At 39.3% G+C, this 25476-nt stretch overlaps 1 protein-coding gene across 3 annotated transcripts in view; it reads right to left on the reverse strand.

Moving 5' to 3' along the window:
- NCAPD3 (non-SMC condensin II complex subunit D3) overlaps positions 1–25476 on the reverse strand; it is a 71062-nt gene that overhangs the window by 35296 nt on the left and 10290 nt on the right. For all 3 annotated transcript variants that reach the window (XM_055273827.2, XM_055273826.2, XM_055273825.2), the window contains exons 4-16: positions 21762–21946; positions 20809–20973; positions 20640–20701; positions 20359–20446; positions 18120–18253; positions 16439–16511; positions 15578–15703; positions 15187–15439; positions 14675–14731; positions 14275–14364; positions 6208–6281; positions 5566–5700; positions 4242–4462 (exon numbers count right to left, since the gene is read on the reverse strand). In XM_055273827.2, the coding sequence (XP_055129802.1) occupies positions 4242–4462; positions 5566–5700; positions 6208–6281; positions 14275–14364; positions 14675–14731; positions 15187–15439; positions 15578–15703; positions 16439–16511; positions 18120–18253; positions 20359–20446; positions 20640–20701; positions 20809–20973; positions 21762–21946 (1663 nt within the window). The remainder of the gene's footprint in view (positions 1–4241; positions 4463–5565; positions 5701–6207; positions 6282–14274; positions 14365–14674; positions 14732–15186; positions 15440–15577; positions 15704–16438; positions 16512–18119; positions 18254–20358; positions 20447–20639; positions 20702–20808; positions 20974–21761; positions 21947–25476) is intronic.

Consider the following 25476-nt stretch of genomic DNA (forward strand, 5'->3'; position numbering starts at 1 on the left):
TATGAGCTGTAACACTCACCGCAAGGGTCTGCGGCTTCATTCCTGAAGTCAGTGAGATCACAAACTCACCAGGAGGAACAAACAACTCCGGACGTGCCACCTTTAAGAGCTGTAACACTCACTATGAAGGTCTGTGGCCTCACTCCTGACGTCAGCGAGACCACAAACCTACCGGAAGGAAGAAACTCCAGGCACACCTGAACATCTGAAGGAACAAACTCTGGACACACCATCTTTAAGAGCTGTAACACTCATCGCGAACGTCTGCGGCTTTATTCTTGAAGTCAGCGAGACCAAGAACCCACCAGAAGGAATAAATTCCGGACACGAAGGGTATCCTTATAAGAAGAAATGCGGACACAGGATGAGACACCAGGGATGTGCATGAGGTCACAGCCAAGGAGAGAGGCCTCAGGAGAAACCCACTCTCCTGGCACCATGATCTCAAATTTCTACCCTCCAGAACTGTGAGAAAATAAATTTCTGCTCTTCAAGCCACCTACTCTGTGGTGTTTTGTTACGGTGGCCCTAGCAAATTAATACAAAGAGCTGTATCAATTAAAACTTTAGACTAAAAAATGCCTATGTAGAACTGTGCCCTTTAAAAAATACTAATACATTCTGAATACTCTGTTTTTGAATGTATACTGAACAAGACATTTGTAGTTGTATCACCCATTTCATCATTAATATTATTTATTTGTACCTTTTTTCTTGTCATATCTGGGCAGAAGTTTATCTTTTCCATTAGGCTTTTTGAAGACTGTTTTTCTTTCCCAGTTTTTAAATTTCTAAATTTTAGCATTTCTTTTCTTCAAGTTTATTCAATGACTTTTTGTAACTTCTTAAATGGAACCTTTAGCTCATCAGTTTTCAGTCCTTTTCCTTTTCTAATACATATTTAACGTTACACATTTCTTTCTAAGTACTCCATTAAATGCATTCTACAAGTTTTGGCACGTATTAAGTTCCAAAAATCTTCCAATTCACTGGTCTTTGACCTTGGAGTTACTTAGAAGTATCTTTTTTAATTCTTCAAATGCTCTTTTTTGAGGTTTGCCTCTACTACTTATTGTATAATGCTCAGAGAACATTATCTTATTAATACAGAATTGTTGATATTTAAGACTGACTCTATGAAGTTGTAGATAATCAATTTTTATAAATGGTTCACATAAGCTTAGACATGTGTGCTTGTTGGGCATGGGGTTTTATACATATCCTTTAGGAACACATACCTCTTTCAGGTATAATTCCTTTATCATTATAAGTAACTTTCTTTACAACTGATGACATTTTCCGTTAAATTCTATTTGACTCTATTTTAAATTCTATTCTATTCTATTTGATACAGCCTTCTTTTTGCATTATTTTTCTAGTAACCTTTTTCTTACTTTCAGCATTTCTGGTAATTTTATTTTAGGTGTGGCTCTTATAAACAGTATGTAGTTGGATTTTAGTTTTTATATCCAAAGATTTTGTCCACTAACTGTTAAATGTAAGTCATTTACATTTATGGAGATTACTGACCTATTGGATTAATTCACCCTTTTATTTTATGATTTCGATATACCATGCTTTTTATTTCCTTCTCATTTTTTAACCTCACTTCTGTTCTGCCTTTTCTTGCACTGAACTTTCTTCAGTGTTACTTCTGTTCTGCTGGCTCAGAAGTTACATATGACTATCCCTGGTTGTCTGCAGTGTTGACTCGAGTTTAATGCCAATCAGCATCTCTAGTCTCCTCCTATCCAATGCTAGAAATGCAAGTAAATGCACCCTCCAGCTCATCCTACATACTTTTTTATATTTTAGCTTCACCTTGCTTTCAGTCATCCCAGTTAGTCATCCTCATATCGTTGTTACTGATTTTTAATGGCTATGCTTAATTTAGATTTATCTATGTGTTTATCGATTTCTTAGCAACCTTTCCTTCTCATTCCTCCCTTCTGAATTCAGTTTCCATCTTTCTGAAGTACATCCTTTTTGTTTTATTTTTTTGAGACGAGGTCTTGCTGTTGCCCAGGCTGGAGTGCAGTGGTGCGATTACAGCTCACTGCAGCCCCCACCTCCTGGGCTGACGCGATCCTCCCACCACAGCCTCCCAAGGAGCTGGGACTAAAGGCGTGCGCCACCACAAATGGCTTTTTTTGTAGTGACAAGGTCTTACCACATTGCCAGGGATGATCTCAAACTCCTAGTCTTAAGCAGTTCTCCCGCCTCAGCCTCCCCGAGTGCTGGGATTATAGCCTGGCCTGAAGTACATCCTTCATAGATGGCCCTTTAGTGGAGGGGTAGTGGCAATAAACACCCTTGGTTTTCTGCTAGTCTCAATATGGCTTTATTTTACTCTGTATGTTGAATAATCTGGTTGGGTGCAAGATTCTAACTTGATGTGAACTATGTGAACAAGTTTTGTTTGAAATGCTTTTGAGACATTTAGAATTGTCGACTACTTGTTTCGCTTGAAATCCTCACTCCCTGTTTCCATTTGAATCATTTTCTCCTAGTAGTTTCACTACCTCTTCATACTTCTTAAGTCTTTTCGACATGGCTATCTTCCTCTGTTGAAGCCTTCAATGCACATCGTCTGCAAGGTTCCTCTTCTAAACTTGCATTTTTTCTTATTCATTTTTTAATCTTAAGCAGTTTCATCCACAACCTGATTCCAGGTTTCAAAATGAGCCCATGTTTCTTTGTTTGTTTTAATGTCTCCTTAAAGACCTCTGAAATAAACGAATACTAAAAATAAAACAAAATTTTAAGCAACACTGGAAAATAAGAAGAGTTGCCATGAAATCAGAAGTCAAGAGTAATTTCAGAAAATGTGCAGCATGTGAGTTCTGGGCCACTTCTTTTCAAGTATTACCCAACTTGGGCAGAGGTGGCTATCACCTACGATGATAAACAGAGACTGCATGGTGGTTACACAGGTATACTCTCTTTGTGATATTTACTGACCTTATGGTTTATGTACTTTTCTAGACATGCTATACTTCAATACAAAAGTTTTTATAAAGAAAAATAAATTTTAAAACCTCCCAACAGCTTCTCAGGAGCTGTAGAAGGCCTCTCCTGCTTTTCTGCAAAGACTGACTACTACCTTTCATTACATTAACATGAATTAATACATTGAGCGTGCGTAAGGAGGTATATCTAAGAAAAGTGAAAAAGCAGTAGACTCTATTATTGGCTAAATCTCTCACTTCTAGAAATCTCAGGAAAGCATAGGGTGGGTACAGGTTGAGTATCACTTATCTGAAATGCTTGGGACCAGAAGTGTTTTGGATTTTGGAATATTTGCATATACTTAATGAGATATTTTGGGGATGGGACCAAAGTCTCATATACACCTTATATGCACAGCCCGAAGGTGATTTTATTTTTCGCTTGGGGATGCTGAACAGACTGTATGTTGTGAGCCTGCATTCTGACTGTGACCCATCTCACGAGGTCAGGTGTGAGATTTTCCACTTGTGGCATCATGGTGACATTCAAAAAGCTTCAGATTCCAGAGCATGTTTGGATTTTAGATTTTTGGATTACAGATGCTCAACCTGTACTGAGAAAACCTTTATTGAATGAACACATTTTTTCAGGCATAAAGTTGTAATACCTAAAGAGACATGAAGAGACCCTAGAGTACACTGGCTGCTCTTACAAATCAGGAAACTAAGGCTCAGAGAAAGTGATTTTTGCCAAGGCTGTAGAATGCTATTTTTTGATACTAAATCTATTTTCTTTCTACCGCATGATGATTCCTCTATCACAGGTCCTAACTCCTAAATACAATATTCACTGTACAGTATATGTTCAATAAATGTTATCAAAGGAGAAAAAGGCTGCAGCGTTAGTTAAGTCAATTAATCCAATAAGGTATTAAAAACAGTTTAACTTGCAGGAGCCAGGAAGTCATCCTTCATGATAACCAGTATTGGGGAAAGGTGATATTAATATGTGTTTCCATCAGTGTTGTCTATTATATATGAAGACACCAATCTGAAACTGGAAAGGGTCAGACAGATGCAAAGGAAGTGACCAAAAAGGTGTCACAAACTTACAGTCGATAAAAATATCTAAGAGATTGGAAGCAAGTCAAGGAAAAAGAGACCAATACTGAATCTTCACATAAGCTAAGTAATCTGGAAAGCTGATTTTTCAAGGACCAGTAGGAGAAATTTATTAATACAAAGTCTTACGGTCTTCTTCTATAGGGAACACAGGTCATACAGTTAACCTACCTCAGTTCCTGGCTTTCGGTGGTGAGGAGAGTAAGAAGTGCCCAGGCGAGGACCTGGCTGTCGTCCCCAGAGTGAAAATGACTGTGATGCCGAATGTTCTGCAGCAGCAGCTGGTCCAGGAACTCCAGGGCCTTCTCCTGCACAGTGCTCTCACAGTCCATCACCACTGGGACCACCCCCCGCAGCCAAACTTTCTGGATCTGCACGCGTCTAGGCTGAACCTTAGGAGTGAAAGATGATGGCATGAGAAGGTCTAAAGACAAGCCAGGGAAGTTGTGATCAACATTTTGAGATGTTAAAAATAACCACACATTCAACTGCAAATAGACCATAGAGTGAAAAAAAAAATTCAAAAAATATACAAAAGCAAAGCCAGCTTAGTGTAAATCAGTGCAAACCAAAATTTTAAACTCATACATTAAAGTCACTATTTTACTAGTAGCTACTAGTAAATCAGTACTTTTTTGGTCATTAAAAATCAAGAGCAAATAATAAATATCCCAAAGAGCAATTAGAATAGATGCTGACAGAAAAAGTCAAAATATGCATTGCTTAATGCCTTCTATCATGAAATAAAGAAATAAACAAGCTTTTAAAATTCTTTGACTAAAATGCTAACTAGCTGACAAAAGTAAATTAAATATAGTACTTGTGAGTCTGTTTTTTTGGCAGTATCATCTATCTATGCCCCAATTGACTAAATTTAATCTAGGCCTCTAGCTTAACCAAATCAATCTTAAATTTTATTTTTCTGTGTGAGATTTAAAGTGAAGAAAAGGGCCGGGTGCAGTCAGTCACACCTGTAATCCCAGCACTTTGGGAGGCCGAGGCAGGTGGGTCACCTGAGGTCAGGAGTTCAAGACCAGCCTGGCCAACATAGTGAAACCCTGTCTCTACTAAAAATACAAAAATTAGCCAGGCATGGCAGCACCTGCCTGTAGTCCCAGCTACTCAGGAGGCTGAGGTGGGAGAGTTGCTTGAACCTGACAGGCAGAGGTTGCAGTGAGCTGAGATAGTGCGATTGCACTCCAAGCCTGAGAAACAGAGCAGGACTCTGTCTCAAAAAAAAAAATAAATAAATAAAATAAAGTGAAGAAAGGGCTAACAAGTGGCATTCTCTAGCATTAGTTCCTAATTATGTTTAATAGGAAGCACAGTCCATTACACATAATTCCAAGATACCTCCTCCCTTACGTTGTGCAGTTCTGCAGTGGACTTAGAGTTTTTAAAGGTCAACTTAACATTTAGCAGCAGGTAATTACTGCGTGGAATTACTTTTAATGTAAAATACCATGCATTACATATATAATGTCCTGTCTCTCACCATAAGGAGTTCAGTAAGAGACTGGAGGGCCTGCTTCCGGACAGACACTGCAGGGTCCCGACACTGGTCCTGCAGAATCCACAGGTCTTCCTTCATGCCCGAGACATCACAGTGTTTCAAAACACTCACTAATACCTAGAAGGCATATACGCAACATGAAGTGATAACTGCATAGCATCACCTCAGAAAGATAAACTGTTAACAAAGGAACACTTCCTTTAAGTTTGTGGTTCTTAACATTTTGGGGTCATGGATCCAACCCTCCCCCTCACAACATCCCATTTTTCAGAATCCGATTGTCTCTCAGAGAAAAACAAATGTTATATAAACAAATATTTACAAACAATTTTATGAACCTACTAAAATCCACCCATGGTCCCTAGGTTAAGAATCCCTATTCTAAACAAATTAAGGATATAAATTTGTGGTTCTTAAAAAAATCAGAAACCCTGTAGGAAAGCTTAAAAATAAATAATCTTCCAGTTCATCTATGATTCATATATAACAGGATCAGGGTCAACTAACAGTTCAGTGAAAAGCAAATTAAGTAATGAATATGGCCTAGGAGTTTAAAAGATATTCCTTTGCATTTCCAAGTTTTTGGTGCTTAAAAAAAAAAAAATGTGCAGAGAAAACTCGCACCTGCAGCGCAGACTTCCTAACGTTGGTCTTCTCATCCCTGATCCTCTTTCTCAGCATTGCCATGACACATCTTTCTGTAGAGGGAATACCAAAGGGTCATCACAGCCGGAGAAAAGTCACACAGCAGTTAACATTTCACCACACAATACCCAGAAAATACACTCATCTTAAAGACTCACTAGCTTGTTTTAAATCCTAAGAAATTAGAGTGTGGAAAAAGAAGAAAATGTGAATAATTAGATATTCACTGTAATGCATATAAACTTTGGAATATTAAAAATTTGGTTTTAAATCTCGACCCCTACCTCTAAAATTGTGAATGAATTACTTATCTCTTCCATTTTGTTTAGCTACAAACAGGAGTATCTAACCCATAGGATTATTTTAAAGATTTGATGAGGTAATATATAACAGCAGCTTTAAAATGTTTCACTTGAAGGCATTTTTTTTATAAGAGACGGGTCTCATTCTGTCGCCCAGGGTGGTGCACAGTGGTACAATCATAGCTCACTGCAATCTCAAATTCCTGGGCTCAAGTAATCCTCTCTCCTCAGCCTCCCATGTAGCTAGGAATACAGGCATGAGCTAATCTTTTTTTTTTAATTTTTTTGTAGAGACAGGATCTTTCTGTGTTGCTCAGGCTGGTCTCGAACTCCTAGCCTCAAGTGATCCTCCCACCTCAGCCTCCCAAAGCAGTGAAATTATAGGAGTCAGCTACCATGCCCAGCCTTGAGGCTTCTTTATATTCTTAAAAATTACTGAGGACCCTAAAGAGATTATATCTTTTAATACGAATCAGAAATTTAAACTGAGAATTGTAAAAATATTTACCAATTCATTTTAAAATAGCAAGATATGTTCTGTTAGTACTTTTTCATAAAAAACAACTATATTTTCCAAAACAAACAAAAAATAGTGAAAAGGCTGGATGTGGTGGAATGTGCCTATAATCCCAGCTACTGGGGAGACTGAGATCAGAGGATCACCTGAGCCCAGGAGTTCGAGTCCAGCCTGGGCAACACAGCAAGACCCCATCTAAAAAAAAAGAATGGCACTGTTTTAGAGTTTTGCAAACTTTAAAATGTCTGGCTTAATATAAGCCAGCTTATCTCTCATCTGGCTTATATTAAACAGGATTCTCATCTCTGTTTCTACCTGCAATCTGTTGCAATTTGATAAGTCATGGGACCACTGGAAAACTCCAATATGCCTTGGTGAGAAAATCAGAGTGTGGAAGGCAAATGAACACGCATTCATTTCTACTTCAAGGACCCCTGAGGGCTCCCAAAACACACTTCGGGAACTGCTTATATATAAGAAGGCAGCTTAAAAAATAAAAGATGGAAAACAATAGAGAAAAATCGATGAAACTAAAAGTAGGTTCTTTGATAAGATCAACAAAACGAATACACCTTTAGCTAGACTGGCGAAGAAAATAAGAAAGAAAATTGAAATTGCTAAAATCAAGAAAGGAGGGACATTACTATTATTAGCCTTACGTAAGTAAAAAGGATTACAAAGGAATACTATGAACAATTTTATGCCAACAAATTAAGTAGCCTACATAAAATAAACAAATTTTTAGAATGACAAATTTTAGAAAGACACAAACTACAGAAACTGAGTCAAACAGAAATAGAAAATCTGAATATACCTGTAACGAGTAAAGAAACTAAATTAGTGGCTGGGCGCCGTGGCTCACGCCTGTAATGCCAGCTCTTTGGGAGGCCGAGGTGGGCGGATCACCTGAGGTCAGGAGTTCAAGACCAGCCTGACCAACATGTTGAAACCCTACCTCTACAAAAAATACAAAACAATTTGCTGGGTGTGGGGGTGGGTGCCTGTAATCCCAGCTACTTGGGAGGCTGAGGCAGGAGATTTGCTTGAGCCGGGAGGCGGAGGTTGCAGCGAGCCAAGACTGTGCCATTGCACTCCAGCCTGGACAACAACAGCGAAACTCCGTCTCAAAAGAAAAAAAAAAAAAAAAAAAAAAAAGAAAAAGAAAAAAAAGAAACTAAATTAGTAATCAAAAAAACTTTACACACACACACACACCTCCCTAAGGACCAGACACTTTTACTGGAGAATTCTAACAAATGTTAAAGCAAAAATGAACAATGCTTCATGAACTCTTTCAAAACATAGAAAAGAATACACTTCCCAGCTCGTCTTAGGCGAGTACTACCCTGATAGCAAAATCAAAACATCTCAAGAAAACAACTGATACAGTTTGAGTATTTGTCCCCACCCAAACCTCATGTTGAATTGTAACACCCAGTGCTGGAGGTGGGGCCTGGGAGGGGTGTTTGGATCACTGGGGCAGATCCCTCGCAGCTTGGTGCTGTCTTCATGACAGCAATAATGAGTGAGTTCTTGTGAGATGTGGCCATTTAAAAGTGTGTGGCACCTTCCCCCTGACTCTCTCTCTTTCTCCTGCTCCTACCATGTGAAACGCCTGTTCCCTTTTGGCCTTCTGCCATGATTCTAAGCTTCCTAAGGCCTCCCCAGAAACAGATGCCAGTGCTGTACTTCCTGTACAGCCTGCAGAGCCATGAACCAATTAAATCTCTTTTCTGATAAATTACCCAGTCTCACATCTTTTTTTTTTTTTTTTTTTGAGGCAGAGTCTCACTCTGCTGCCCAGGATAGAGTGCAGTGGCGTGATCTTGGCTCACTGCAACCTCTACCTCCCGGGTTCAAGTGATTCTCCTGCCTCAGCCTCCTAAGTAGCTGGGATTACAGGCACCCACCACCATGCCCAGCTAATTTTTGTATTTTGGGTAGAGATGGGGTTTCACCATGTTGGCCAGGCTGGTCTCCAACTCCTGACCTCAAGTAATCCACCCGCCTTGGCCTCTCAAAGTGCTGGGATTACAAGCATGAGCCACCATGCCTGGCCACGTTATTTCTTTATAGCAATGCAAGAAGGGCTTAATACAACAACAGATCAATATTCCTTATGAATATGACATCAAAATTCTCAACAAAATACCAGCAAACCAAATCCAGCAAGATACAACCATGCTTGGGATTTATCCCAGGAATGAAATATCATCAACCTGTGAAAAATCAATCAATGTAAATTACAGCATGGTAACAGAACAAAGAAAACCACACAATCATCTCAAAACAGATGCAGAGAAGTATCTGCAAATTCCAGCACCTTTCCATGATAAAAACTCAGCAAACCTGAAATGGAAGAAAACTTCCTCATATTGATGAAAGCCATCTTAAAAACCTCACAGCTAACATCGTACTCAGCGGTGAAGACCAAAAGTTTTCCCCTAAGTAAAGAAAAAAGACAAAGAAGTCTGCTCTTTGACTTCTTTTCAACATCATTCCACAGACTGTAAACCAAAAATAAAATTCTAAGGCTCTCCAACCATTGGAATGGACGTCCTCCTTAGCCAGAGCACTCTAAAATTTAACCTGAAGGCTGGTTCAGGCCAGGACGGGACGTGGGGGTCAGACATGCCTCATTACACCCTCCAGGAACACAGACTTTAAGTCTGATAAGAAACATTTATTATCTATTCTCTCTGAAGCCTACTATCTGAAGGCTTCCTCTGTAGTAATGAACTTTAGCCTCCACCATCCTTTATCTTAACCCAGACATTCTTTCCTGTTGAACCCAGTTCTTTAGATAAACTCAACCAATTGTCAACAAGAAAAATTTAAAATCTACCTATCAGCTGAAACCCTCCCCACCTTGTGCTGCCTTTTGGGACCAAACCAATGTATCTATTAAATGTATTTGACTGATGTCTGACGCCTCCCTAAAGTGTATAAAACCAAGCTGCAGCCAACCACCTTGGGCACGTGTTCTCAGGACCTCCTGAGGGCTGTGTCACGGGCCATGGTTACTCGCATTTGGCTCGGAATACATGTCTTCAAATATTTTACAGAGCTTGACTCTTGTCAACAAATAGGCAAGAAAAAGAAATGAAAGATACCCAGATTGGAAAGGAAGAAGTAGAACTACCTCTATTTACAGATGACTTGTTCTTACATCAAGAAAATCCTAAGGAATCCACAAAACAATCATTAGAGCTTGTAATGAGTTTGGCAAGGTTGCAGAAGATCAATTATCAAAAATAATATGTAAAAACTGGCAATGAACAATTCAGAAATGAAATTAAGAGAGCAATTTAATTTGCAATACTACTGAAAAGAATAAAAACACTTAGGACAAAATTTAAAGAGCAACAATTGTTCACTGAAAACTACAAAACATCACTGTAACAAATTAAAGACCTAAAGAAATAAAAAGACATCTGGTGTTCCATCGATTAGAGGAATTAACAAACGAACATGGCAACACTCCCCAAACTGATGTACAGATCAATCCCTATCAAAATCCAAGATGGCTTTTTTTTTCTTGCAGAAATTGGCAATTGATCTTAAAATTCATATGGAAATACAAGGGACCCAGAATAACCAAACTAATTTTAAAAAAGAACAAAGGGACAGGAGGAGAACTCACACTTCCTGATTTAAAACTGACCATCACAGGACACTATGTTAATGCCAAAATATGACTCTGACATAAAAATTATTTCTGGCAAGACAATTAAAGCATACAATTAAAAAGCAGCAGCAAACAGAGAAAAAGCTCTGTCTATCCTTTCCCTTTTCTTCCTATGGGCAGTATATAAATTCTCCTTTACTCACAGGGTCTCTAGACCCTTATCAGCCCAGAGCAATTCACAAAACTCACTCCATTATTTTCTTCCCACATACAGGCAGTCCCTGACTTAGGATTTTCTGATTTTGCAATAAGGTGACAGCGATGCACATTCAAACCATACTTTGAGTTTTGAATTCTGCTCACTTCCCAGCTAGTGACATGCAGGATGATACACTCTCACGATTCTGGGCAGCGAGAGTAGCTCCCCGTCAACCACACCATCAAAAGGGGACAACAGAGAGTCTCCAGTGTACTGTGCTGCCAGCATTTTTTGGGTATGGTGTTTTGTGTTATGTAAGTGGAGTTCTAAGCCCTCAGTTACTTTACATTGAGATCTCTCCCCCTTAACACTCACTAGACACGTTAATAAACTTGTTTGTCTTGTTACGGGGATCCATCCCAAGGAAGAACTCATGAGGACTGAAGAAAAAGTTATTTCCCCTCTCCTACGCTAGAACACAACAGCAATCAACACAATGTGGAACATGAAGACAGACATATAGATTAATGAAATAAAATTCCATTAATAGAGAATATAGAGCACACAAATAAGCTCATGAGCTTATACAAGTCAGCCAAGTGATTTTTTTACAAGGCTGCCAAGACACAGGTGAAGGAACAGGCTGAAAGAAACAGTGCTATGTCAACTGGATAGTCACAGGCAAAGGAGTGAAGCTGGACCCCCTATATCACACCATATGCGAAAATTGATCAAAGACCTCAATGTGAGAGCTAAAACTATAAAAGCATTGTGACTTTGGATTACACAGTGATTTCTGAGCTGTGTGCTACCAAAAGCACGAGTAAAAGAAGAAAAAGATAAATTGGACCGCATCAAAATTAAAATGTTTTGTGCCTCATAGAATACCATTTGAAAAGATAACCCACAGAATGGGACAAGTCTTTAAAAAATCACATTATCTGATAAGGTGTATATATATAAAAATAACTCTTTCAACTCAAAAATAAAAGATAACCCAATTAAAAAATGGACAAAGAGCTTGAATAGACATTTCTCCAAAGAAAACATATTTATATGGCCAATAAGCCTATGAAAATTTACTCAACATCATTAGCCATTAGGGAAATGTAAATCAAAACCACAAGTAGATACCACTTCATACCCACAAAGATGGCTAAAATAAAAAAAGACATGGCAAGTGTTGGTAGGAATGCAGAGAAATAGGATTATCATACGTTGCTAGCAGGATTGTAAAATGGTGTGGCCACTTTGAAAAAGTTTGGTGGTTCCTCAAAATGTTGAATATAGAGTTACCATATGACCCAGCAGTTCTACTCCTAGGTATACACTCAAAGGGAATGAAACCACACATCTATACAGAAACTCATACAAGAATACTTACAGCAGCATTAGTCACAATAGCCAAAAAGTGAAAACAACCCAAATGTTCATCAACTGATGAATGGATAAACAAAATGTGGTGTATCCTTATAATTGACTATTACTTAGCACAAAAAGGAATGAAGTACTGATAGATGCTATAACATGAATGAGCCTTGAAAACATGCTATAGGTGAAAGAACTCAGACACAAAAGACAACATAGTACATGAGTGCATTTATGTGGAATGTCCAGAATAGGCAATTTTTTTTTTTTTTTCTCTTTTGACTGAGTCTTGCTCTGTTGACAGGCTGGAGTGCAGTGGCGCAATCTCGGCTCACTGCAACCTCCACCTCCTGGGTTCAAGCAATTCTCCTGCCTCAGCTTCCTGCGTAGCTGGGACTACAGGCGTGTGCCACCACGCCCAGCTAATTTTTTTGTATTTTAGTAGAGATGGGGTTTCACCATGTTCCCCAGGATGGTCTCGATCTCCTGACCTCGTGATCTTCCCGTCCCGGCCTCCTAATGTGCCAGAATTACTGGTGTGAGTCACTGTGCCTGGCCCAGAATAGGCAATTTTATAAGGAAAGAAAATTAGTGGTTGCCAGTGGTAGGAGGAAGGGGGCATGGGGAGTGACTGCTAATGGCTATGGGTTTATTTTTCAGCTGATGAAATGTTCTGGAATGAGTCTGTACAATCTTGTGACTATACTAAAACAACTAAATTATACACTTTAAATGGTGAATTTTATGGTGTGTGAACTCTACCTTAATTAAAAAAAAGCAAAGAGAGCAAAGTGCATGGCATCTAAGTGACTATACAAAATTTTTAATGTACAATTAATGCCAATATATGTCCTTTCAGCTTATGAACAATATACTGGAAACATGGGCTCTTTGCGTCCCCGAACTTTCATAATTTTTAAGCATCATTAAATCACCTCAACTTGATATTGCTTGAAAAAGTCTGTGCCACAGTAAATCCATAACCTGTTTAGACGAAGTCTGGCGCCAACACAAACATTCAGCATTTTTCCAGAGTACATTTTCCTACAACATTTAGAAAACCTGTTTATTATAAATGCAGTTATTGCTCTGAATTTGAGTAATACATGCTAATATCTAGCCTCCCGAACCTATTTCACGCTGACCTTCTAGGCTGAATAATAAAAGCAGTAATGTAATCATCCTCAGGGCGCTTTCTGTGCATCTCGGCACCTACCTCAGTGTTCTGCATACATGTGTGTGTACAAGTGTATATATGAGAATACGTCTGTGCACAAGCACCTGTCTCTCCACTGCTCCTTAAGAGATGGAGCTCTGTCTCACAGACTTGTGCATCTCCAATGCCTGGAACGCATTGGGAAGGACCAGATCAAGGATTATTGAATAAATTAATAAACCCAATGATGTAGTTAATCCTCTACGTACATGCTCTTTCTCTCTCTTATCTGTCTCTCTCTCTCTTTAAATCACTTTCCTAAATGTTGTTTCTGCAGACTTTCCCAACAGTCGTCTGGTGTTACAACTGGAAAACGACAGGCACACCCTAGATCATGCAGCTATTTAGTAACTAAGTTGGTACAAAAAAGCAGACTGCCCTGCAGTGTTATTTTCATTTTTTAATTAGACTGTCGCCCAGGCTGGAGTACAGTGGTATGATCACAGCTCACTGTAGCCTGGAACTCCTAGACTCAAGCCATCCTCCCACCTCAGCCTCCTGAGTAGCTGGGACCACAGGTGCACACCACCATGTCCAGCTAATTTTTATATATTTTTTTAAGAGATGGGGTCTTGCTGTGTTGCCTAGGCTGGTCTTGAACTCCTGGGCTCAAGTGATCTGCCGGCCTCAGCCTCCGAAAGTGCTGGGATTATGGGATTACAGGCATGAGTCACCACGCCCAGCCAGCTGTTTCAACTCTTAGGGGTGAATAAATCAGAAAAAAAAAAAAAAAAAAATCCAAGGTTTTAGACTCTACTTACGGTTGTCTGAAATCCAGCAGCATTACCTATCTGACAGTGATAAAATCTGACATACCTCCAGATCCAACTGTTTCACCACTGCTGTCTATGTTGATCTCCCCTGAGGGTTCGGAACGGTTAGATGTCTGCCTTTGGCAGGAAAAAGCTTTAAAAAAAAAGATTTAAAAAAATTAAAAACAAAAATTTAAAAAAGCTTTAAAAAAAATTACAGTCATTAAGCTAAAAATGTGTTATACTTTTAATAACACAGTTAAAAATGTGTTATACTTTTAATAACATTAGCAGGGCACATTACTCATTTAAGTTACAACGTTATTACTGAAATGAATTTCAACTTCTCTGAAAAAAGTACTCTGTTAAAGCAGGTAAATAAGGAGGTAAGAAAAACATTTTAAATATTCCACAAATTTTTAAAAGATAATCATTCAATATTTGAAACTGTATTGATCCACTACCTGATGAATTTCTCAGTAAGGTACCAGGGTGACCCTCTATTACTGAAAACGTAGGACCTAAAAACAATAAGAAAGAGAAGAAGGAAGGAGTCAGCATCATAAACTGAGTAACTATCCACAGAGGAATTAAAATCAAGATAATTAGGCTCAAAGACAAGGCAGACAGATTCTAAATTGCTGACAACTGGTAACATTCTCCTTGGGTATGCACTGAAATGGAGATTCATCCTAATACGACCAATGCCCACCAATGCAAAGCAACCGTAAAGGTAGCCACCAATGTCACCTCTCAGATATGAATATCTGAAATACTTTTAAAAGGCCTTGTGAATGTATCAGGCTTGCCTATTTAAAAAGTTATTTGGCAAGAAAATATACTAAACATGGTTTTGAGAGTAAAAATAGATCATGCCATACCTATTACTTTTGCCACAGAAAAGAATGATTCCCTTGCAGTCTATTTCTCAAGGAGCACAAGACCGGTTTCCTGTCCCAACAGTCGCCATACTCACTGTTAATCAGGAGCTCCAGAATACTCTCTGACGCATTGGTAACAGTCAACTCCAGACAGTGTGCAAAGCTGGACAGTGCCTTGCTGCGGACAGTAGGTGCCTTGTCTAAGCAACGATCAAACATAATTTCCTGCACCAGGAACTTATGCTTTAAGAACTTCTGATGCTCCAAGGAGAGGGTGTTATCCACCTCTCTTTCAGGCAGTTCTAACAGAGCTAAGACAACATCAAGAGTAAAAACCCGGTGTGGGATCTGGTAAAGCAAGATCATAAGAATTGCCATCAGATGGGAGTTAAGAACCAAAGAACCCTCCTCATTCAGACCTAGAAAAAGAGACCCTTTTAAAAAGAGTTTAAAAAGGACCCAAGGTTTTATGCAGAGCTATCTCACCTTGGAACTTCGGGAGTATTTGTAAAGCCAGGCAATGAACATAGCGTACTCCCCACAAGGAAGTTTACTGAGCAGCTGGACTAGGGACTGGGCTGCAAAAGTACGATACTCTGATTTATCTACCACCTGAAAAGCAAAAACAGAAGTTGACCAACCAATATCCACCCGCAGGATGGCTGAAACATATTTTGTAATACAAGTTGAAAATCGGTGAGTACAACTAGTTCAATGACCTTTAAATGTTAGGTAAATGACTAATAAATTTTAGGTTTTAGAACCCCTGAAAACTAATCTAAAGGAAATCTATAAACCATCTCTCCAGAAAAATGCACATACAAATTTAGTATACAATTTCAGAGAGTTTTTAGATCCCCAGGTTTCATAAGGTTCAAATTAAGAATCATTTGTCTAAATGGTTATAAAAATGTAAGAGGTCATCATGGAAATTTGAACACTGGATGTTTGATAATATTACAGAATTACTGTGAAAGGATATGATGGAATTTGCTTCAAAACACAATCCAGTATACACATGTTGGGGGATGTGGGGTAGGGGTTTAAGTGACACAAAACTGTGGAAGTCGGTGATGGGTATGTGGTAGTTCACCATCCTATTTTCCCTGTTTCTCTGTGTATGTTCAACATTTTTCCAAAATAAAGTTTTTTTTGGTTTTTTAATTTTGTTTTTTATAGAACACTTTTGTCTAGGGGACCATCTAGTGAACATTAAATAAAACCACTTTAAGTAACAATGCAGACTCATTCCCAAGAAACACATACCTCCCCCACCGACACACACACACATTTATCTTCACACGTGATATACTTCCATGTTATTAATATTACTAAGGCAAACGGTACCTTGGCACAGATGTGCTGCAGTAAGATACGGACGACTGGGAATATACTCTCCTTTAATTCATCCACAAGGGCGCTTTGTAAAAGAAAAACACATCTACTGTTCACAATACAGTCAGTGACTGTCCTCAAAAACCACTACTCCTATATTTAGAAATCCTAGTTATTAAAACACTCTACCCTCACACTGTAAGAGTGGTTTCAGTAGAATGAAGAGTGAAGACATAAAATGTCATCGTAGAAAACTGTTAAGTAGTTCCCGTGCAGTTTTGAGAGCTGCTGCAGAGTAGCTAAGTCATCAGGTAAGAACAAAAATGTAATCTTCATACAATTCTTTTGACTACTTACTAAATTTCATATTAAGATGTAAAATATATCCTTTGGGGATAAATATAAAAATTGACTAAGACACAGTAGCACCTCATGGTAGCTCAGTGAAATGCATTAGTAACATTACTTCTCCAAACTTTAACCCAATAGGAAATTTCTTTTTTTGTTTTTTTGGAGATGGAGTTTTGCTCTTGTCGCTCAGGCTGGAGTGCAATGGTATGATCCCAGCTCACTGCAACTTCCCCTACCGGGTTCAAGAGTTTCTCCTGCCTCAGCCTCCTGAGTAGCTGGGATTACAGGTGTCTGCCACCACGCCTAGTTTCTGTATTTTTTAGTAGAGACAGGGTTTCACCATGTTGGCCAGGCTGGTCTTCAACTCCTGACCTCAGGTGATCCGCCCACCTCGGCCTCCCAAAGTGCTGGGATTACAGGCATGAGCCACCATGCCCGGCCTCAAGAAGAAATTTCTACAATGCCCAGACTTGATCCATTTTTAGTGATGTTATGAAGACTATTGCAACTGGCATATGGGAAACTCTCATGGAAAAAACAAAATGATAGTGTTTTCACTTAAAACATTTTAGTTACTTAATGTTTTAAAAAGTCCTTAGTGAGAGACATTTGCTTAGTCACCAGATGACGTCATCCATACCCCATGTCTCCAACTAAACTGCATACTGTGCACACCTAAGGCACGCACACACTGGCACATACATACCATGTCTCGGCACCACCTCCATGCTGCATGCCAAAAATTAGTGAAGGAGGGAAGGAAAAGCCAATGACGCAGCAAACATGTCCTTGCCAATGAAGCTGAGGCATGAGAGCTTTTAAGTGAAGCTGAGTGACCCATGAGGGGAAAAGTAGTCTAACAATTATTACTACGGAGGTAAAAAGCAACTCAATCCTTTCCTTCAAGTCATTTCTATAGAGGGAAAGGAATAGAAAAGTGCAAAGAAGAAGAAAGTGGCAAAGAACAAAAGCAAAGAGCTGCAAAGTAGAGAGCAACAGAAAAGGGAAAGAGGTGGACGGGCTGCAGCGAAGCAGACAAGGGAAAGGAGGAGAGGCCACCATCCTCTCTCTGAGGCTGACCCACAGATTGAGTGCAAACAAGCTGGAGGCTGGCGCTGGCCCATGCTCTGCAGATTCCTATCTCTAACAGCGCCCTAGCTGGGAGCCTACCAACAGAGACCCAGACACGGAAAGCACATTAGCTATGAAGTGCTTGGTTTTCACCCCCAAAACCACCATCGGGCCAGAAATTTTAACTCTACATGTATCAGAAATCTTAGTGCAGGGCCCAGAGTACTGAGGGAGACTGACGGGGTGAAAATTCATGATTTGTGTGCTTCACCTGATAAACTGGACCGCCTGGTTTCTACAGTTGATGACTTGGGAGGTAACAGCAAGGGGGGCACGATGGGATCCTTCACCAACTTCTAACATTAATATTACATTGAGCATTTGATGGAAAACACAACTGATAACCTAGAAGAGAAAAGAAAATTCAATTTAAGATCGGATAGAGAACACAAGGGTCTCAGACATAGTGATGCAGACTGTAGTAAACCATTTCAAGCCATCTGAAGGTAGGTCAGGTTGGCATAATTGCTGGCTGAACACTAGGGATATATTTCTTAAACAATGAGCAGGTATACAATAAATGCACAATGTAAACAGTGTGAAAGAATGGCTGATAGATAATATGTCTGATAAAAACAATACCTAGTTTCTCTCCCCACCCTCTGCATATCATAAACCAGAATTTAGGATAAATAGGGAATTAACTGTCATTTACAAATGGCAAAGAATGCTACTAATGTTCCCTTATTTAAAAGGGGAAGAATGATACTCTTTACACCTGCTCTGTGCCTCCAGTTTACAAAGCACTTTCCAACATATTATCTCTTATAACATAGTCACTAATTAATTTATTCATCCAATAAGTAAAACATTTACTGAAAACCAAGTGGTAGGTATTGCATTAAGCACTTTCATCTACATAGCTAGATTTTACTATATATATAAATATACATTTAATTTTAAACCTTACAACAATTCCATGATGTAATTTTGCAGGACATGTATAATTTCCACTTCACAGATAATTAAAAAAAGCTCCAAAGGTGAGCTGTCCAAGATCAAATAATTAAAGATAAGGCTAAAAACCAACATTGCTTGACATCAAGTCAATACTTTCACAATTAAAAAAAAAATACCGGCCAGGTGCGGTGGCTCACGCCTGTAATTCCAGCACTTTGGGAAACCGAGGAGGGTGGACCACGAGGTCAAGAGATCAAGACCATCCTGGCCAACATGGTGAAACCCCATCTCTAAAAATACAAAACTTAGCTGGGCGTGGTGGTGCGCACCTGTAGTCCCAGCCACTAGGGGGGACTGAGGCAGGAGAATCGCTTGAACTCGGGAGGCCGAGGTTGCAGTGAACCGAGATCGTGCCACTGCACTCTAGCCTGGTGACAGAGCGAGACTGCGTCTCAAAAAAAAAAAAAAAAAACCATCTTTACAGACACAGTAGACCTAAAGGGATGAATTTTCCCACCTATGTTACTGTTTAAAATATTTAAAAGGGCATGCGAATTAAAAACATTACTATAAATGTTATCACATTCATATTTCAAGCACACAGAACTGATAAAGATATAAAACTTATAAAATACCGAATGTTTCTAAACAACAGGCATTGTGCTCGGCATGTGGCATGCTCAAATTCATTTAATCCTGTGACAAATCGATAAGGAAGGTAAGACTTTGGTCCTTTTTGTCCACAAGTGAAATTTAACAATTTAGCAAGGGTGAATGACTCATTCAAGAACCCATAGCTAGTAAGTGGTGGAGTCAGAATTCAAAGTATTCCCAAGTATTCCCAAAAACATCTTCTTAACCACGTTACTGCCTCTGCAAGTTAATGCAGCACAGATACCAAAAGCCACATGACCTTGGTCCAACACATTTTTTGCAAAATCTTATTGTTTTATTTAAGATATCTAAGTTTAGTAATACCATAATGCGCAACTAACTCCAAAGTTTATAGTAGTGATAACGTTCAGGTAACTTAGAGGCAAAACCCAGTTATCTATGCTAACCACGGATGACAACCTACAAAATTTCTGTAGAATATCAACAAAAATAATACAACTACTAATAGAAATACTGAAGCACACATGAATTGCCAAGGGAAACTTGAAAATTCTCTGACTATTCTACTTTTTAAAATAATTTGGGAAATATTCCTATAGAAGTAACTGTTCAGCAGCTTATCTGTTGCTGTAGAAGTAACTGTTCAGCAGCTTATCTGTTCCTCCCATTTTATTCACAGCAGAACCCATTTTTTCTAACTAGAGCCTAACAATAATTTGCTGCAGGCACCAAGTATTCTGATATAAAGTTGGCAATAAAGAACAGAGAGCAAATAGAAATAGTGATACTTTTTATTATGCAAATAATATAAAGTCATGAAAATGAGCTAGTAAATTGAAATGGCATTATATCAAATGCTTTTAACATATTTCCATCTTATGGTTCGTGTGCCTTCGATTCAACTGGTAACCAAATTAGGTTCTCATCTCCTTTACCTTATCTCCTTCTCCATGAACGGGAGAGCACAGCAAATACAATCCATAATAAGCCAGTTCTGGTATGTATTTTGCTTGGTTAAGGTCTCTAAAAAAAAAAGACAAAATATTAGTTAATGGATATGATTTTACTTGGAATATTTCTTAGTCCTACAAGCCATGTTTAAATGAATAAATTCTACCTGTGTGCCAATTAGGACAAAATGGCATTTCCATTTCTGCTGGAGCAACAATTAGTACACTATACTTAAATTGTAGCACTGGAAGATTTAATGGCTCACCTGGCTTGTGTAACATGACATTCATGAAGAACTGGCTCAAAATTAGTTAATGAAACAAAGACCTAGAAAACAGATATGAAGAAAAGGCCTGATTTTTTCTGCTCATCAAGTATTAGCCATAGTCTACACCCTTTGAAGTTGCCCTAAGGTTCCTGGAATTTTCACTTACCTCTATACAATTCTGTACACATTGTGGCTTTTCTTTCAAGGAAAACTTTGGCAGAAGCCTTAAAAAATTCTTTAAAAGGTGAAAGATGGCATTTCGAATTTGAGAAAGGTCCCGGGCAGAAAAACAAATGTTCTCATCTTCTTGTTCTTCTATAATTTCATCCATCTAGATTATGAAGAAATGTACAGGTGACTGTAATGAATGCCAAACATTTGGTTCCATGGTTTTCAATTTACCCAAACCGAGCCCAGATAAACTCCAGGCAGGAGCTGACGTTGAGGTGATATGACTTCGACCAGGTCGCATGACTGTTCTAGGTCTCCTTGGCCACAGCAGTAAATCACTGGACTAGACGACCGCCACAGTAGTTTCTAGTTTTGTGTCAATGAGGAATCCTTTTTTTCAGATTTTTTGCTGTCTATGAACTTCTATCATTCTACCGTGTCACATAAGAATATGGAATTAGGCTGGGTGTTGTGGCTCATGCCTGTTAACCCCAGCGGGAGGCCAAGGTGAGTGGATCACTTGAGGCCAGGAGTTCAAGACCAGCCTGGCCAACATGGTGAAACCCCATCTCTACAAAAAAATGCAACAATTGGCTGGGTGTGGTGGTGCACGCCTGTAGCCCCAGCTACTCGGGAGGCTGCAGCAGGAGAATCACTTGAACCCATGAGGTGGAGGTTGTAGTGAGCTGAGACTGCACCACTGTACTCCAACCTGGGCGACACAGCAAGACTCTGTCTCAAAAAGAAAAAGAAAAAAGAAAGAAAGTAAGTAAGAAAGAAAAATTATATGAAGCCCAAGAGACAAAGCAGTATTGGATAGCTTATGATGGTTTAGGACCATTTGCCTATAATCATGATGCCTGAAACCATGTTTAGTATAAAGTCAATCCTTAAATAAAGCAAATCGTGTGTTGGTATATATGTTTCGTTACTCGACTGACTTCTTACCTCAATATCTTCTTTCCTGGGTGGCCTTCCCCTTTTTCTGTGCCTCCCGGGGTTAGCCTGAGAGCTCTTAGGCTGTTCTTTCTTTCTTTTCCGATTCAAGTTGGATTCCTGGGGCCAGCTCTTCTTTAGAGTCTGAATGCATTTGTCAAACATCACTGGGTGGAATACTTGATTGGCTACACTGCCTATTCATGAGGAATAAAGAGTAAGCAGGTTAGATTTAATTGTCTTGAAATACGTCTATAACATCAGATGAAACGTTACAAAGCAACACACAGGCGTTTCATGACTGTGAATAACAATGAACTTGTAGCAAGAGCACCATTTCCAACGTCAGCCTTGGCAGAGGAAACAGCGCCGCATCAGAGATAAATAACAAGATTTCCAAATCTGGCCAGGACAGAGGAACTGGCTTTACACTTGTAAATGACTAGAAAACTGGGCAAAAGTTTATAAAATAACCATTTTAAGACCCTGGGCACCAGGCAGCATAAGAAAAAGGGAAACAACGAGGTAAACCCTCAAGTCGCCCCAGTATTGTATCCCGAGGGAATTTCTGCACAACAGCAGAGAAATGGTAAATCCACACAAATTATAACGGTCTTACTATGTTGAAAAAGCAGAGTTAGAGAGACAGGGTAGATGGAATGTATAGAACAGAAGAAGCTACACAGAAACAGAGTTCTAGAAATCGGCCCAGGGCTGAACATAAGCTACGCACGCACAGGGTAAAATTCTAAGACAGAGAGCAAAGAAGTATTTCCAAGGAGTAAGAAGATGAATTGTTTTCACAACTCACACAAGGCTCAGATACATTTGAGTTGTGGCCAGCCAGAGTGGAGTGATCTTGTTAAACACCTAGAGCATTCAGTAGAGACCTCAGAACAAACACACCTTAACAGTAGGGCTAAACCCGACATAGCGTAAAGGCTACTTTACGTCTGCCCTAATAAAGCTTTAAAACAAGCCTCAAAAGGATCAAGTTAATCCACCAATAGCTGCCTATCAAAACATACTTCAATAGTATTTAAAGGAACACAACAAAATCCAGACACTCAACAACATTCCAAATGCCCAACATCCTGGCTGAGGGCAGTGGCTCACGTCTGTAATCCCAACACTTTGGGAGGCTGAGGTGGGCGGATCACTTGAGTCCAGGAGTTTGAGACCAGTCTGGGCAACACAGCAAAACCCTGTCTTTACAAAAAATACAGGGGGGAAAAAAACAACAACAAATGTCCAGCATCCAGTAAAAAAATTACGAGGAGTGCTAAAAAGCAGGAAAATGTGCCCCATAATAAAAATCAGTCAATAAAAACAGCCCAGGAAATGACAGAGATAATGGAACCAGCTGACAACAACCTTAAAGCAGCTCAAGAATTCAAAGTAAAACCTTATCATGAGGAGAGAAATGAAATTTAAAGAAGCAAACAGAACTCCCTTGATCTGAAAAAGAAACATTCACTAGATGGGCTTAATAGTGGCTTGGTTATTACTGAAACAAAGATAAGTGAACTTGAAGATACAGGAGCGTAGAAACCAAAAGGCTAATAAAGACTCAGTGACCCATGGGAGAACATCGTGCAGTCAACACAGGAGTGACTGAAGTCCCCAAAAAGGGGAAGGAAGACAACATTTGGAGAAAAAGTCACTGAAAAATTTCCAAGTTTGTTGAAACTGTAAGTCCACAGATCCAAGAAGCTCAATGAACTCAATCACAGGAAGCACAGAGGAAATCACAACAGAGCATAGACAATCCAACCAAAAAGCAAAAAAAAGTTAACTCAGAATTTTACATTCGGCAAAAAGATTCTTGAAGGTGAAATAAAGATATTTCATACAATCAAAACCTGAGAGGGTTTATGGCTTTGCAGACCTGCACTAAAAGAAATGTTTAAAAATAAAAAGTTCTCCAGGCAGAAGGAAAATTATATGAGATTAATCTTTCATATATAAAAGCTGTTTATCTTGTTTCTAAAACATTCTATAAAAGATAAAGAAGCATTAATGAAATGTAGGCTTTATAACATGTAGAAAAAATAACACACAAAGAGGAGAGGCGAAAGGAAAATATACTTTTTGTTGTTGTTGCTGTGTGTGTGTGTGTGTGTGTGTGTGTGTGTGTGTGTGTGTGTGTTCCACTGGAGGCTGGCTCTGTCGCCCAGGCTGGAGTACAGTGGCATGGATCTTGGCTCATTGCAACCTCTACCTCCTAGGTTTAAGTGGTTCTCCTGCCTCAGCCTCTTGAGTAGCATGTGTTACCACATCGGGCTAATTTTTGTATTTTTTTTTTCTTTTTTGGTACAGATGGGTTTCACCATGTTGGCCAGCTGGTCTAGAACTCCTGACGTCAAGCAATCTGCCAGCAGCAGCCTCCCAAAGTGCTGGGATTACAGGCATGAGCCACCTCGCCCAACCTAGGAAAATACACTGTTTTAAGGTTGTTCTTACATCACATATAAATTGGGAGAATATTATCTGAAGATAAACTGGGAGAAGTGCCTACTGCATACACAAAGCAAGCACATAAAACATACGCATACATGCAAAAGAGTATAGCTAATACAACAAAAGAGACAAGGAATACCAAAATCCAAAACAAGGCAGGAAGAGGAAAAACTGAGCAAAATACAGATTTAAAAAAATAGAAAATAAATAGAAAAATGGCAGAAACCCAACTATATTGATAATTACTCTGAATGTAATCAGCTAAACAATTTAAACATTCTGATACAAAAGCAAACGTTGTCAGAAAGAAGCATGACCAAATGGACTGGGCGTGGTGGCTCATGCTTACAATCCCAGCCCTTTGGGAGGCTGAAGCAGGAGGATCGCTTGAGGCCAGGAGATTGAGACCAGCCTGGGCAACAACACAGTGAGACCCTGTCTCTACAAAAATAAAATAAAGTAATAATAATTAGCCTGTCATGGTGACTCACACTTGTAGTTCCAGCTATTCTGGAGGCTGAGGAGCCCAGGAGTTCAAGGTTAAAATGAGCTATGATTGCCACTGCACTCCAGCCTGGGTGACAGAGTAAGACCCTGTATCTCTCCTTTTTTTTTCTGAGACAGTCTCACTCTGTCACCCAGGCTAGAGTTCAGGGGCATGATCTCAGCTCACTGCAACCTCTGCTGCCTGGGTTCAAGCGATTCTCCTGCCTCAGCCTCCCGAGTAACTGGGATTACAGGCATGTGTTACCATGTCCGGCTAATTTTTGTATTTTTAGTAGAGACGGGGTTTCACCATGTTGGCCAGGCTGGTCTTAAATGCCTGACTTCAAGTGATCTGCCCGCCTCGGCCTCCCAAAGTGCTGGGATTACAGGTGTGAGCCACCGTGTGTGGCCCTGTCTCTCTTAAAAAAAGAAAAAGAAAAAGAAAAACCATGACCACACGACAGGCAGTCTACAAGAAAACCTTTAAATATAAACATATGGATAGGTTATAAATGAAAGCATGAGAAATGATGTACCAACCAAGGACAAATCTTAAGATAACTATAGTGGCTATCTTAATATTAGACAAAGTAGACTTCAAGACAAGGAATATAACCAGACAAACAAGGACATAACATAATACTAAAAGGACCAATCCATCAGGTAGACATGACAATCATAAATACATTCATATCTGTCAGACTTTCACAATATCTTAAGTTAAAAGAACTAAAAGGAGAAATAGATAAACTGATAATTATTCTTAGAGATTCCAACATTC

Source organism: Symphalangus syndactylus, chromosome 3 (assembly GCF_028878055.3).
Source record: "Symphalangus syndactylus isolate Jambi chromosome 3, NHGRI_mSymSyn1-v2.1_pri, whole genome shotgun sequence".
NCBI lineage: Eukaryota > Metazoa > Chordata > Mammalia > Primates > Hylobatidae > Symphalangus > Symphalangus syndactylus.